The sequence below is a fragment of the Perissodus microlepis genome, chromosome 3 (assembly GCF_051167445.1).
Source record: "Perissodus microlepis isolate ML-2025 ecotype Zambia chromosome 3, ASM5116744v1, whole genome shotgun sequence".
Classification (NCBI taxonomy): Eukaryota; Metazoa; Chordata; class Actinopteri; order Cichliformes; family Cichlidae; genus Perissodus; species Perissodus microlepis.
Window position 1 is genome coordinate 23,423,084 of NC_140463.1, and position 16,510 is coordinate 23,439,593.

A 16,510-nucleotide genomic window follows, 5' to 3' on the forward strand; every position below is an offset into this window, starting at 1 on the left:
ATTAAGACCTATGTAAAGGTTATGGGGAGTAACTGTAGTCAACTAGTCACTTTATTGGTACTTAAACTAGACTTGTAGTCAAGACCACCTAAACCAAGATCAAGACAATACCAAGACCAGAGGGTATCGAGACCAAGACGAGACCGAGACAAAAAAGTCTTTAAACCTGCAGTTTAAAGACTTTTTTGCTGCTTCGTTTACGGGTGTCAGGCATATTTATGTGTTTTTGCGATGCACTTGCACAGCCCTCCTCACCGCTGTCTGCTGTCTCACTCACTTACTGAGAGGACAGACGCACACTCCACTTGACTGTTGCATCTCTCACCCTCTCTGTTTTTCACATAATTATATTATCCTGTATCCTTGCATGTGATTGGCCACAATATGGAGGGATTGGAGCATAGCTGAGCCACTGTGTGAGAGCTGAGCAGCGAAAGGAAATTAAGTGAGGAGCCGGCTCTCGCTCAGTGGGAGTCGACTCTTCTGATTCACTACAAAGCACTCTCTAAGCACGGCTCTTAGAGCTGATGCTTTTGCTTATGACACATTATCGAACGTTACGTTGTGTGTCATGGTTACTGTTGACTCCAAATCTCCCGACCACTATGTTGATCTGAGAAAGCAAGACCGAGACAGCGAGACCAAGACAAGATCGAGGGATCCGAGACCAAGACAACACCAAGACCGGTCTCGAGACATCCAACTCTAACTTTATCTAGTGCTGGAAGCTCATTTTTTTTAAATTGATTACTTGCTGGACAGTCAATTTCAAAATAAAAGCTTCCAAAAATGGACCCCTTTCAGAGGATTTGCTCATTTAATTTAAAATTCAACTTTCCAGGAAAACAAAAGGTGCCACGCAAAGATATCAGAATGCTCAGTTCTCATAATTTCTTGATGTTTTTGTGCTTGAAAACTGTGTTGTTGTCAGTTTCGAGGGAGAGCAGACTTTCCTTGCTTCTAATTAAAACAAACAGGAGCCACTCTGCAAGCCAACACAGGAGCCTGGATTGCTAATGAAAGAATTTACAGGGAAACGAGAAGCCAGGGCTGATTTCACCAATCTCATAAAAAGCTGTGGGAGAACACAATGAGCCCCGGTCAGCTGTGAACAGGAAAAAAAATACTGGCCCTCGTCCAGCCGTTTCACACACTGCATCCTTCCTAACCCCGGCCCTCCCGCTTCATCCTTGCATCTGACTGAAACAGAAGGCACTAGCAGAGGACAAACAAGTCATATTCATCACTTTTAGGAGAAGTCTCCCAACTCAATGTAAAATCCTTATTTTTGCTTTTAAAACCAAGAACAAAGAAGCTTCATCTTCTTTTATTTGGCTTTTATGCCTCCCCCTACCCTCTCTGACTGCATCTGGCAGCTTAAATACCCACAATTTCTGATATGTGGCACGTGTAAACCACGAGGTCTGTGATGATTTAAACCGAAACAAGCCGTTAAGGAAGGAAGTTTCTGTTTTACACCCAAAGAAGCTCAGCCCAGAAATTAAATACACAGATTTTCCCAAACAGATACCAGAAACCAGCTTTTTAAAAATATCTAAAAAGGAAAAAAAAAACAATAACAGAGCTCTGGGATGTTGGATTTAGAAAATGTAGTGAGGAACGAATGTCAAGTTCAATACAACTGACTGCAAACTGAAAAGTTATCCAGCAGGCAGCTTTGATAATCAATGCTGAAGGAGGTTGTTGAAGAATACATTCACTTTATTTCCCCATTAATAAAATAATGAAGCAAAAAAAAACAAAAAACCTGCACTTCCTCTAGTGGCCACTTGAGGCTGCTTCCAAAAAAAACGAGTCAATCCTCATAGACTCCGATTGTAACGTTACAGCATTTAAAACCACATTTACAGCCTGATTGTGGCTTTTCTGGATAGCTCCCATCATCATAACAACTCTGACTGCTGTGATTTTCTTTTGGTTTGTTTTCTGTATTTTTTAAGCTAGCTTTTCCTTGTTGCTCTCTTCAAAGTGTTGTTCATTCATCTGATTGGTTCAGTTTAGTCCTCAGTACACAGAGGTTCATTCAATGACCTACAAAGTATCTCATATGCGCCAGCTTCCATGGAGCACTTCCCAGATGGCTCCATGTAACAAACAATTTGGCACATCAGGTCAGCAGAAGTCGGCCTGCATAAAACATGGTGGGTTTCTGCACATGTGGCAGCATCTGTAATTTTTTTTGTGCGTTTTCTGCTCCTTGTTTGGGGAGCAACGTTTAAGATGTGATTAAGCCCCTTCAACGTCAATTAAGACTGAAGCTGATTGAGGGGAACGAGATGATAACTGTGCTGGCAACAAAAGGAAAGGATGGCCACTCCAGACGTAGTCGGAGCTTAATGGACACCGGAGAAGTCTCTCCACACGGTGGCCATAATCTCCAGGTGCTTACCTGGGAAGTTATTTTTGAAGTGTTGTTTGAATTTATTAATTTCAATCTCTGTGGTTACCAAAATGTAAAAGAAAAAGTCAGAAATAGCATCACTGGTAAAATCTGATTTAAAAAGCATGGAACAGATCTGCTGATTTTACCTCAGAATAAGACTTTAATGCTTCTAACACTCTGTTTGCTGTTAAGATTCTTCCATGTGTTTTAATTCGTGATTTTCTGAGGTTTATTATATCTGTCTTATGTGTCTCAGAGAAGCAACTTGTGCTGCAATGGTGGTTTGACTTGTTTCATTGGTTTTTGATCATAGACGTAGGACGTGACATCACAGTTCGCCGGTTTGTAAGGTCCTTTTGTAAAACCGTACATGATGAGTGAGGAAACTAATGGCACTTATCGGCTAACAACTAGTGACTGACAGGTCCTCAGCCCTGGATAATCCTCCTTTCTGACTCTAATAATGACCGTAAATGTTTTATTCAAGATGACTTGAAAGAAGCAATTGAGCCCATAAAATCATCAGGAAAGTGTTTATAGAGAAGCTCGTGGAGAAAGTGATGCATTTGATAAAAGAAGGGAGCAGATAGGGCTATTCTGTTTATTGGTTTGCCTTTATTATAATTTTCTTCTTTGTAACATTATGATCAATAATAATAATGTTTGGTGTTGGTGGTGGTGGTTTGGTTATTCGTAATGATGATGGGGGAGAAGGGTGGTTGTTGGCAGTAGGAGTAGCAGTAGTAGTGGTTGTGGTATCAGTAGTAGCAGGTAGTCATGGTGATAGTGGTATAAATAGTAGTGGTGGGGGTATGAATAAAAAAAGTGTAGTGGTGGTATTAATGGTGAAAGTTAATAATGGTGGTAGTAGTGCTATTATTGTAATTATTGATGCTGTTGCAGTTGTTAACAGTAGTAACAGTGGTATAAAAGCATGTTTTAATCTATATTGCTTCTCAATGATGTCACTTTTTTGGACTGAATAAAGACTCACACAGTACATCCTTACATGCAGCACACACACTAGTTTTGTGCATGTGCAAGTAAACCTGATGTCGCAACTAGAGGCACCGCCCCCTGCTGGCGATTTAAAAAGAATGCAAGTTAGTCTGAGCCGTACTCCTTCTGGAGGAGAGAACACTCCAGACTGTTCACCGATTAAATGTAATTTTAAACGCTAATGCTTACGTAGCATTAGGTGGCTACTGTACAACCATCATTTTGTTTTGTCATCAAGGATCATGTAGTTGTACTAGCACAGGTACAGACTGCTAAATTTTGTTGTTGGTGGTGTTGTTTGTTTGTTTTTTAATGCTCTAAAGTGGAGCACTTTAACACTGGAGTCTATGGAGATTGATTCACTTTTAGAGGCAGTCTCAAGTGACCACTCGAGGAACTGCAGGAGGAGGCTGTTTGGACTTTTTGGTTGCTGTATTTAATCTCAATATATCAAAGCCATAAATTGTGATTAAAGCTGGTTTTACCATATAAAGTTTAAAATGTATGTATTATAGAAGCTTTGCAAGACCTTTGTGTGTGTGTGTGTGTGTGTGTGTGTGTGTGTGTGTGTGTGTGTGTGTGTGTGTGTGTGTGTGTTTTGGACTTGTGTGCTGGAAAGCTGTTGAGCAGAGACACCATGTGCAGTCTGGCCCTGACAGTAATCAGTCAATGAATAATGAACACACGTGCACGCACACACACAAAGATACCAAACAGCTGTCAATGGCAGGTTTCTCTGTGTGTGTGTGTGTGTGTGTGTGTGTGTGTGTGTGTGTGTGTGCGCGCGCGCGCTAACTCTATCAGTTGAGTGCAGCTGCATGCCTGCCTGTAGCAATTATGTTCTTGCTAAATAAGAGCCAGTGCTGAGAGGAGGGGCTGTGTGTGTATTTGTGTGTGTGTGCGTGTGGATCAGCACATATCATTAGGCGATTAACTTACTCAAAGGATAGCCGCATGACTGTGTGTATGCGGACACATGCAGTTTGAACTGTGTGTAATATAAACCAGCTGAGGGACAACATGAGCCTTTAGGAGTCTCTCTGCACACACACGTTGCATTTCACTCACCCTTTTTATCTCTACCCACACAACTCGGCAACTTTTTCTTGCTGCTCACACTCATGCACACTCACAGGGACATATGGCCTCTTCTCAGGGCCCATATGTATTTATCCTCCCACATGAGCCAATCACTCTTTGAGATCCTCAAAGGCTCTCTCTCTCACTCACACACACACACACACCTATAAACACTCACTAACCCCATAGGTACCCACAGGCCTTCTCCTTGCAGGCTTTTTCATGGTTAATTTGCTGCTCAATAGGTCAAGAGGGAAAAGCAGGCATCAGGCTAACAGAATCAGTCTCACACACACACACACACACACACACACACAGAGAGTCATGCCTCACCTCATGGTGCGTTCCCCAGACAGATGTGACTTCAGTGATTTACCGCGCCTGTTGGGTCAACAATGCCTTTGTTGTTGCGGTCTGAAGCGGCCGCATGTTTGTCAGGAAAAGCTTTTGATTGATCATTTAGGATGTTTGTGATCCTTTCCTCATTTGTCACATGTGTTACTCGTGTCCCCAGTAATCCATTTCTCATTGTAAGAAGACATGTTTTTAGGTATCTGGAACTTCTACAGTCTTTTACTTTTAAAAACTCATCACAAAGGAAGGCTAATAGAGCGGCTGTTTGTCTGTCAGTGTTCAAAGCCATATAAGACATTTATGAATGAAAACCAAAAGGTGAAGGACTAAGTCAAGATTTATGGAAATACGCCAAAGTTACTTTTATATGTGTTGTGTATCACAAAGCTGTAGTTTGTTTACTCTGGTCCAGATCAGTTGATCTGATTTGATCTGTCAAACCAAGCTACAGGAAAAAGCTACAAGCAAACTCAAAACGACCCATAATGCATCATTACAAACTATGTGAGAATGTTCAGTCTCATTGGCCAGATGTGTCTGGGGTGGGTGCAACAGAGGTAAATACAAGAAGAAGATGTTGGAGACTATTGGAGAACCTGGAGAATTTACCTTCCTTTCATGGCTAGTTGCTAACTTGTGCTAAACATCTATGGGACACATCCCAGAATGCAAAGTGTTTAGCTTAAACTTGCAAGGTACACCTTTTAGTTGTGTCTGATTAAGATTGGATTAAATTGACAAATTCAATAAACGAACCGTGCTGACTTTATTTGGAACTGCATCGAGGTCTTTGTGCCAGAGTGTGATTACTGTGTTCACATCCGCACAAACCAGCCGCAGCAAGGAGGACAACTGACTAAACACCACAGGTGTGAAAGGGCTGTCCGTAGGTTCTGCCTGGGTTCTACATCCCAAACCATTTCTTCAAGACAGAAGTTAGCTGTGCTATTATTAGTTCAGGAAGGGAATTTCCCCATTCGTTTTCTCTATTCAGAAAAACTTTACAGTAAGGTTTTGCAGACACGTGACCACTACCCACATGACGTTTAATGTGTAACTGTGACAGTCATGATGATAAAGTAGGATTGTTAGCAGTTGTGAGGGTTTGATCCCAGTAGTATAACGTGAGTAAGGCCCTAGTTGTGCAGGCCTGCAGACTGGTCCACGTATTCCACAAACCAGTATTCCCCAACTGGTTGCTTTAGTTGGTGCTGCAGTTGTTATAAGAATGGAAGTGACGGATACAGATACTCTCCGAGCTGCAGTGAAACTGTGAAAAAGTGCAACAGCACAAGTGGAGAAGGCTGAACTTCTCCACATTCTCACATTAAAAGTTGCACCATTTGAAACATGTTGACTGCAGTGCTGAGCACACAGCTTTTACTCTGAAGGTGAACATTCTTCATTTCCAAATCCCTATGGATCCATCCATTCTCTTCCGCTTATCCTTATCATGGATGCGGGGGGCCTGGAGCCTGTCTCAGCTGCCAATGGGCGAGAGGCGGGGTACACCCCGGACAGGTTGTCTATCTGATGCAGGATGGAAGATATGAATGGGATATTTACTCCTGGAGCCTCACTGTCGAGCTCTGCCCACACTGTTACTGCATACATGGCATCAACAGGCCTTCGAGCCTTGCACTAAAATTTGTAGTGACGCGAGTAACCCAGCAGCCAAATGCAAACAAAAAGGAGCTCCTGAAGTGATAGACACCTGCGTGCTGCTCTCCATCACACAAAGAGACAGCCAAGGAGTGGGCCTCTTAAAAGCAGCAGCAACTCTGGCTCTAAATGTCACACTGAGGCATGATGTGCAGCGTGTGCGTAGGTTTAACGTATTATACATATTCTCCGAGGTTGCATTGCTAATGTGCTGTAACTGTTTTCAGAAAGCAGTTTTCATAGTTTTGTGTGTCCAGTGTGTGAAGTTGAGGAGTCATGTTTTTGTTTGTTGTCTAAAGCATCTGGACTTCCTTAAGTTTCTTGAAGACGTTTCATCTCTCATCCGAGAAGCATCTTCAGTTCTAAGAGACTCCAATGACCTGGATGACTGAGAACCTTCAGACTTTCTGCTTGTTATATAAACACTGGTTATACCTGCTTCATGCAACTTCATAGGTTAAATGAAAGAATTGAATAATTTAAAGTGTAAATTAAATGTTTTCTAGCAAATAAAGAGCTTCTTCATGAACATCTTTTCATAATTTTCTTTTCTATGTTTTACCGTGAATTGTCTCAGCCATCTTACTGAGGTCTTATCATTATTGATATCTGCCCTCTATGATGTAACTGGTTATCAGAGCCTCTGCTCAGCTAACAATCTTATCTCTTCCTCCTCGTGTCCCAGTTTGATGACATTACGTAACACCTCTTCTCTCTTCCTTCTTTCCCCCCTCCTGCAGGTTCTGGGTTTTCCCTGTGATGACCTCACTGCTGTTCCCTGGACACGCCCACGCTGCAATGAAGGACCTCTCCTCCTCCTCTTCCTCTTCCACCTCTCCTCTCAACTCCCTCCTCCACTACCCGTCCTCCAAAACCTCCGTGGCGCCCTTTTCCCCATCCACCGGCCCCGCGTCCTCTCGTGGATCGGCCCTGTCCTCGACGCCTCTCTCCAAGCCGCAGCCCTTCTGTCTGCAAACGGGGCCGCACCTCATCGCCAGCATGCAGCTGCAGAAGCTCAACTCACACTACCAGAACCTTGCCAGTGCCTCTGGCGGACACTCTGGGCCTGGAGGGCCTCAAAGAGGCTTTGGACCCCCGCAGCTGGGAGCGGGTAATCAGCTGTTGGCGCCGTCTGGAGGCCTTGGAGGAGGCGGGATGGGTGTCGGGATTGGCATGGCCAACCAAAGTTCCAGCGCTGGTGGGATTATCGACTTTGACCCTGTGGACGAGGAGGTCCTCATGTCTCTGGTGGTGGAGCTAGGTTTGGACCGGGCCAACGAGCTGCCCGAGCTCTGGCTGGGACAGAACGAGTTCGACTTCATGTCGGACGTGCCAGCTGGATGCTGACCTATGAGGGTGGGGGAAGCACATGGATAAAGTGGAATTGATTGACAACGAGAGAGAGAGAGAGAGAGAGGACTTCTCTCCATGTTTGGTTTTTCTTTCCTCCCTTTGTTGGCTGATAAAACGAGGAAGCAGAAGAGACGCTGACCGATGGAGAAAAGCGATTAGAGGCTCGCTCTCTGTTTCTGTTTTGCTTTCATACCCTCCTACGGGCAGACAAAAGAAAAGACAAGCTTGCTTTTGATTTTCTTGTTTCTGTAAAGGAATCAGTGCTGCTTTTCTTCACCGAGATGAAACCAGTGGTGCTCCCACTCTGAACTGTACTTCCCTTTCATGTAAAAGAGCAGAAACATCAGCAGAGTATGAGCAGAAACGAGGAGTCTAAGACTCACTCCTGCTCCTATCCTGTTTCCTCCATCGCTCCATCATTCGGTCTTAATGAAAACAAGTTGACTGACACGAGAAGGGCTGACAAAGACATCCGAGCCACCCTCTTTAGAGAGGAGTAAGGTACACCTGTTGGACTCGATCCCCCCTCTTTTCTTAGTACCGCCCTGAATTGATCAAGTGGACGATTAAGGAAAATGAGAGGCACGACTTTGTGGGAGAATTGCAAAGGATGGCAAACACTACACTTCCTGTTTTCTTATACACAATATTAAGCTCTGGTCTCATGGGAAAGGAACTCCTGTCTCTCGGCTTCACAAAGGAAATGATTGTCTTAGACTTGGTTATCTCTGTGCACTTCTTTATTTTTTTGTTTGAATTTTGTTCAAACAGCCGTAGTCATACAACACGTTATTTAAGACGGTGGCTGATCCCCCATCAGGAGACAAGCAGACAAGGAGCACTTCTGTAGCGAACCTAAAGTCACCTCAGCGAGTTAGATCCAGAAATGTGGAATGGGTGTGTTTTGTTGTCCGGCCTGAAAGTTGATAAGGAAGGGTGGGATAGCTAGTGGCAGGGATCCTGTGCTACACGGAGCAGCAAACAAAGTCAAATTCCTATTTTTCCTGCTCTCCCGCTTTAAAACTGTCCGTTTATGTCATGACCGTTGTCGCTGCACTTCCGTGTTCCTGATGAGGAAGTGTGATTAGGCCTGGAGGCTGGTGTTAGTCCAATTTTAGTTACAATTTGGACTATTGTAGTGAAGCAGGGATGAGACCAAGCTAAGCTGCACATTTGATCTGTCCATGTTACAGAAACAGCTCCTCTGTCACTGTGTCATTGAGGTCTTTTGTTCATCTCTTATTGCAAATGAAGAATTAAACAAATCTTTGTTTTTGGTTGAAATTTATGCAAGAATCCCTCATGACCTCTTGACCTCTCTGATGCTATTAGCTGTGACCTGAAAATGAACTGTACCGTTCACCCCTGAAGCAGTCCTGAAAGTGTTGGATTACACTGTAAACTACTACCAACTTAGCATGTCAAATCCATGTCTATGCCATGTGATACGGTTGAAAGCTCTGAGGGAATTATATTTTACATGTGCAACAGATTTTTTTCTCTTCCCAGTTACATGAAAAGTTTCACAACATAAATCTAACATGTGAATATATGAGAATCATGTGTGCCTATCATGTGACATTGTAACAGCTGAAAAGCATTATCACGTGTAAAGCAGGGTGAAGGTTTGTGACATGGAGGATAATATTGAGGTTTGAAACATTTCTGAGAAGCCAAAACCCACTATTTTGTTTTTTAATCTGAGAATGTGTTTATACGCCTTAATTTTCAAAAAAATAAATAAATGTTCTCAGATGGTACTTCGCTGCGCCGCCTCTTTTGTTGTTCTGCCTTAAATGAACTCCCGTCTCTTTAAAGCCCACCTATGAAATGGTCAGATCAGCTTTGATTGGCCAGGTTCTCAGCCAAACCAAATATTAGACGTGGGCGGATTGATTCAAATGTCAATATTATATGGTACTGGTATCGGATAGGTACTAGCTACTTTATTTTTATCCAAGTTCAGTATGTAGACCAATGAATGCTTTAAAAAAAAATTTTCTGGAAATGGAAAAATATACTCAAATGCACTCTTTGAAGCATGTCTGAACCCTTTTGCATTAATTCATGGCTATTTTATTTATAGTTGGCACAAAGTGCTTCAGAGACGGGCACATTTACATTCTAGGTTTTCAAAACAAACAAACAAAAACAGTTTCAAAATGCATAAAAAGCTGAAAGGTTTGTTTTTGTTAAAAAAAAAATCGCAGTGGTTCAAATGATGAGAATTTAAAAATGTAGGTTTCATCTTATAAATCATGACACATTGCTGCACATAAGCTGGGTTTATAGGTTAATGCTATCAGCAATACTGACCCTGTATTTACTTGGTCTCGTATCGATACCAAAAGTTGCGCTGTGGCAAGTAGTGCAAAAAAAAAAAACCAAAACACTAGTTGCTCTTCAGAGAATATTAAAGTGCAGATTTCTCAAGATTTAGACACTGGGCATGATACAACCACTGGTTTGTAGAGAAACTATGTTCCCCAACTGGTTGGCAGTCGTTCCTGGATGCCACTGGATAAAATCAGTTGCACAGAAGGTGGTTGACCAAAAACTTCCTAGTCGTTGCTTTGGTTGCTAGCACGTTGCTAAGGTTTCTTGTTCCATGTTTGTCTGCAAATGCACACAAACTAACAGGGGCAGTACAAATTGTAAACATTTAATTCAAACCAGGAATGGAGAGGCTTTGCCTCCAAAGTAAAAGTTGGACTCAGAGTTGTAGCCAGCATGTTACAAAAGACACAAGTTTTACTTTGAAGGCAAAAAGTCTCCATCTCCAGTTCACGTCACAGTATTTCCAGTTTAACTACAGTAGACAAATTTATTGCCATTCAAACTTTGGTCATCTGCAGTAATATGCTAGCGGCCAACCAGTTGGGGAATACACAGCAACACGTGGGTCACTGGGGAAAATTGGTGGTCACTGGCCAGTCTGTGGGCCTGTGTCTGGGACTTCAGCAGTCTTTTCCTGAACAACTGGTTGTTGCCAGATGGTCATGGACCGGTGTCCAGGGCACTATGACTGGGGCCTTATTCTCTTGATCCTACATGATCATCATGACTGTCACACAACCAAAATGGAAGTTAATGTCACATGGTTAGCAGTCACATTTCTGCAAAATCTAAGTGTCTTTAACTCTGTGAGGTCTAACTAATCCTTGGCAGATGATGCTAACCCCACAATATGGGCCAAAATACTGGGCCACCTACATTTTACACCTACAGGAACAGCTTAGCCATGGAAACTCCAGCCCTGGAGCTCTGCAGTCACTGAGAACAGAGCATTGGTGACATTTACACAATCCTGGTCTGCCACATTGTGGCTGAGTTGCTGTGGTTCTGAAATGCTTCCACTTTGATCCCACCACAGATGATGGTGGAATATCTAGGAAGGAGGAAATTTCACAAACAGTCTTGTTGCAGCGGTGGCATCCTATTACAGTATCCCACTCGAATTCTGTGAGTTCATAGGAAAGATCCATTCTTGAATATAAAAGCTCGGTGCCTGATTTCCTGCATCTGTGGCAATGGGACTAAAAATACCTAAATTTAAAGATTAACACGTGTTGCCCAATACTTTCTTCCATGTACTGTATATATAATTTTTGTTCTTTTTAAAAGTTGTTGATTAAAACTTCAAACTGTTTTCCTTTTTTTTCCAGAAAAAGTTCTTTTTTAGGATTGGTGTTCAGAGCTAGGGCTGCATCTCAGAGGGTTGTTAGTGGTCTTACGGCCCTGATGTGCATGACAGGTGATTCATTCACACGGACATGTTTGTGCAAACGCAAAGAGAATATTGATATGCTGTACATACATCACTAAACTATAGGACCTTTGTGATCCTGACAGATGTGGTTTCTGGGTTAGTTCACAAATGGTCACATGCTTTTGACTCAAAAGGCTTCAAGCTGACACCTGACCCTCCTCACCCATCCCTCACCCACCTATAGGGGCTTTGCTGTGTTGTGTCAGGATGGAGGCTCCGACCTACAGTATATCTTTTGTGGTAAGTTGAGAAGGGAGGAACAAAGGCCTTTCACCCTCGACCCGGTGTGTCTGTCATCTGAGCATTGTGGGTTTCATCCTGGACCACACAAAACAACACACCTGCCTGCTTGTGTTTGCATCCTTGCAGGCATAGAAAAGCTTGGAAATAAAGCCATCACACACACAGAAGCGCAGGGATGGCATTACAACAAAGGTAAGGCGAGTAGCAGGCATGAAGCAGGTGCTTGTTCAGTTATACAGGCCGCACAGGGTTTTAGAGTTCAAAAACAAGCTGCAAGTTTGGAAATCTGCCCACATGAAAGCTGCTGCTGGAGGAAAAAGAAACATGCAGATCCTTGTTGATTTATTTAGTTATCAGCAGCTGAGCCTTCACACACACGCACACACTTATCCAGTCCTTTCGCCCTTTCCCGCACAAGCACGCTGCACATTGCCACTTTTCGATGTGAATAAGGCTCTCGGTTTCAGTCAATGAGCCCAGACTTTCTTTAATGAAACACGAGCACCAGCTATTAATGAGAACCTGTTGAAGGACTAATTTGACAGAGGCCTTATTCGCTCTTCAAAAAGGGATTTTCTGGGTATTTCCTTCTTAACAATCACTTCACTGACGCGGCGAGAGAAATAAAGATGCTACTCATCGCCTCCAAATCCAGCAGACAGACGCACTGATTCTCCTCTTCCTCTGTCTCTTCGTCTAAGTGGGTCAGAATAACATTCTTTAGATCGAAGACAGTCCAGGGTTTGTTCCATCTGCCTCACACTGTCCCTGTGTGTGTGTCTGTGTGTATCTGTGTGTGTCTGTGTATGTATGTTGTTTTGCAGTCCAGTTTAATCCCAGCTGAGAGGATGTTTTTTTTTTTGTTTCTTTTTTTTTTTTGCTCTGTGAACACGGTCCCCTCTCTCCTCCCTTGAAAAAGTTCATGATTGAGATGATTTGTGCAGAGCCTTTCATTTCCTCTTTTTCTTGATCCCCAACTACTGCAAATTAACCTTTTGAACTAAACTATTCTTCACAAAACTCACAAAACAACCTGAAATTCTCTCTAAAGTGGAATATGAGTTCAGATGAGTGCTCAGTCAGCCACCTTGTGGCTTTTAGGCAATTAAGAGCTTGTTTCCATGAGAGTTTTTCAAACTGTCGGGAGTAGAGCCGCTGCAGGAGAAACGTGGAGTTTTGGGAGAAAAACATGAAGTGAAGCTGTGTTTCACTAATAAGATTTTGTGGGGAAGATTAATAAGTTTGCTGATGCTATCACTCTGCCCTTTACTTCATTAAAATCCATTTTGTGATAAAGGGCTGATAGAAAATTACAGGGCAGGCCTGGAAAAGTTTAAGAAAAGTCGTGGTTGTGGTGACTTTTTGTGTCTAACGTAGTTTTACAGTATCAGAGAAGTGGACTGCTGTCAAACTTTGCATATGCTGATCTTAGCATATTTAATTCTCTTCTATTCTTCCAACAGAAAGATATCACTGTTGGCTGCCAGACTGACATGTACATCAGCCCAGGCTACAGTTGAAGGTTTTGAATCTTAGTCTACTGGTTGGGTATGATTAGTTTGTTTTGCAGTACATGCCAGCCTCACATGCTCCTATCACCCATCTTGATCCCAGTTCTGGTTCTTCTGGGTCTGCAGCCATTGTTGGAGCTCCTCAGTTGGTCAATAGGGCCATATTATTCAGGGGTGGGCAGTATATGTTCCTAAGGGACCACATTAGAAACCGGGACTGTTGTGAAGGGCCCGTCAATAAGCTGAATTTGGTTCTGCTATTAAATGTATATACGTTTATACAAACTTATTGTTAAGATCCTCCACATTGGTCCCGGCTTCCCGTGTATCTCAAATTGTGGGACAACGTGGGTAAATTAATTGTCCACCCCTCCCAAAAATTTGTTTGCTTGTTTGTTTGTTCTTTAGGGCTAGCTTTACCATATTTGTATGAGACAGTCGAGTAGTGGCTAAACCTAGCAAGTGGAAGATCCCTGGTTCAAGCCTGGAAATCCCTGGAAAATTCCTGGGAGAGTTGCATCTGAATTCATCTGTCGAGACTTAGGTAAAAATAAGACCGGCAGAGAGAAATTAGTTATCAGGTAATGGTAGCAAGCTTGGTTATGAAGGGCATTCATAAACTTTACAGGTGTAACACACATATCTGCTAATTACTGATAACTAATTGACCTGTTAAAATCTGTAAAATCTGTCACTGTCATTCACAAAAACTGAAGCACAAAGTTCTTGGATAGTGTGTAGCAGTGTAGCAGGTTAGTCCATTAAAAATGCTCTGAAATGCACCAATAACACAAGCTCAACAAAGAGGTCCGGTTCAGAATTAGTGCAGGTGAAGTAGGTACCAAACCCTCCAGCTGTGTAGGTCTGGACAGCAGTCAATCAAAGTGGTGACCCAAAGATCACCCCTCTACAGCTGTTATAAAGAGGAAAAACTATCCAAAAAAGCTTTTAAATTCTGTAAAGTTTGGGATTTCAAAATGGGAATCTATGACTGACTCATGCTTTGAAACTTCCAGTAAAGGAAGTGCAGTTTGTTACACTTCTGTTGATTGATGGGAGACTTAACTGATGATGTCAGAAGTCTCCCCCAAATCATTAAAACAACCAAAAACATTTTAAAGCGACAAAACAAAGGAGGATTTTCCAAAACCTGGCAACCCCTTGTTAAAACTAGCATTAATAGAATAACAAATAACATCATTACAGCTTAGAAGCCCTCTATAAAAGGCATCTTATTAAAGCACCACTGATATTTGAAAACGCTCTACAACTAATCAAGCAGCCTCACAATTTTCATGTGACAGGAAGGATCTGTAACACGCTTGACTGCTGCCTCTGGGCTCCAGGGTCATGAAAAAATGTCCCAGCACATCAAGGACTGTAAAAATCATTGACACGATAGAGATAAGGAATAACTCTGTTTAAAGGACACTTTTTAGGAGGTTCACTGCTCTCCTGCCAGGTCTGCACTGGTTTAACTCCTTCCTGCTCATCCCTACCTCCTAATGATAAAACCAGATATATGTTGACTGATTGCTGTACAAAGTTGATTTTATATCAAGGAGGTTATGCAAACAATTTTTAATTATTTCAATTTTTGGGACAGTTCTGAAGTTTGAGGGAGGGAAATAAAGACATCTGCAAACACGTTTGATCTGATGTATATAGAACAACACACCTGCTAATAAAGGTCCAGCATCTACAACAATAATGGTGCGTATGTTTAAGCAAATAAATTAATCTGAAGGTCATTTATAAACAGTTAATGTATGTATGATTACTGGGACATAAAGTGAGGCTCCACTGAAACTAATGTAAAAACTTAAACGTCTCCCTGACTGTAACGTTGCAGTCCAGTGCTTCCACCTGCTGGTCTGTGATCGTAAGTGCATACACTGACATTTTAAATCAAAAAGGAAATAATACTAAACCTGTCTAAGACTTTTTCATTTCCATTTGCTGCAGACTAAAATTCAAACTACCTGATTTTTTCGTCATTTCTCAACTACTTAAAAGAAACTTTAAATGTAAAAAGAAAAAAATGAAGGACTTTATTACACTCTCCATCTGCGTTAAGCAGTACTGTATCCTTTACTGTATCCTTTACTAATCCTTTAGAGATTTCAATCAAACACAGGTGTCCTTACTTTATACCTTCAGTGTGTTTAATCTTACAGAAATCGATACCACTCTTTAAAAAAGGGCTTCTACTACTTCCCCAGACGTCTGGTATACCGTGTAAGATCTGAACTCGATGGATCCCCGCTCCTTCTGGCTGCAGGCCATGTTGCAGATCTCTCTAAATGCTCTAATTGACATGTAGGTTTGAGATCCTGTTGGAAACCCCTGTCCTGAAATATACACCTGTGAATAAAAGGAAGAATCATAAGAAATGAAAGTCAATCACTAGAATAAATATGCCAATATGCACACAGGAGTGTTTGCATTGGGCGTGAATAGAGTCCAGGTTTGTCTTTGGGATCTGTTCCTCCAAAGGGAGATGGCATATCTGCATTAGTTGGAAGCATTTGGCAAAGGAAGACACTAAGCAAGGAGGAGTTTTATCTCAGTGAGTATAAACAAGACTGCAAGCTTCCTGCAAACCTGGGATTTCCTGACTAGGGTGCTCTGAACCACCCAGAGATGGAGGTTTTAAACATGGTCCTGTTATTACTCTGTGGGAGAAATCAGTGCACAGAGCTGGACCTGTTGGTCACAGCAGGCATCGTCACATTGTGAATAACCCAAACTCTATTAATGTAGAGCTGGGGGATTGAAGACTGATAGGTTTAAGTTAGGGTGTTTAAAGGCTTCTAAAATTTTGTTTTTTGGGACAGTTGGCAAACCATTAAACCATTAGTGTATTTTTTCTGGTTTCCTGAGTTAATGAGATAATTATTTGTGAAATTCTGCAAAAACTGTTCATAAAACGATAAAAATCTGTTCTGTTTTTCTGAATGATCCAGATAACCCAGAAGAGCCTCTGCTGACTTGATGTCTATGAGCAATAATGACTCCTGTGCTTAGTTTAATACAGTTTTCTTTGTTTTAGGTTTGAAAAACTGGAGATACTGACATCATTATCAGACTGGTCAGTTTTGTTTTTATAACACACTTCACAGCACGTAAACTTGA

At 42.1% G+C, this 16,510-nt stretch overlaps 2 protein-coding genes across 2 annotated transcripts in view; both read left to right on the forward strand.

Annotated features, from left to right (window-relative positions):
* hdac8 (histone deacetylase 8) overlaps nt 1–7,326 on the forward strand; it is a 54,047-nt gene extending 46,721 nt beyond the window's left edge. The window contains exon 11 of the mRNA XM_084923623.1: nt 7,240–7,326. Within this exon, the coding sequence (XP_084779749.1) occupies nt 7,240–7,259 (20 nt within the window). The 3' untranslated portion in view covers nt 7,260–7,326. The remainder of the gene's footprint in view (nt 1–7,239) is intronic.
* cited1 (Cbp/p300 interacting transactivator with ED-rich tail 1) lies at nt 7,259–9,612 on the forward strand. Its single transcript, XM_084923624.1, has one exon. It carries the CDS (start codon nt 7,259–7,261, stop codon nt 7,844–7,846), a length of 588 nt encoding a protein of 195 aa, XP_084779750.1. The 3' UTR covers nt 7,847–9,612.
* Nucleotides 9,613–16,510: the final 6,898 nt, after the last annotated feature.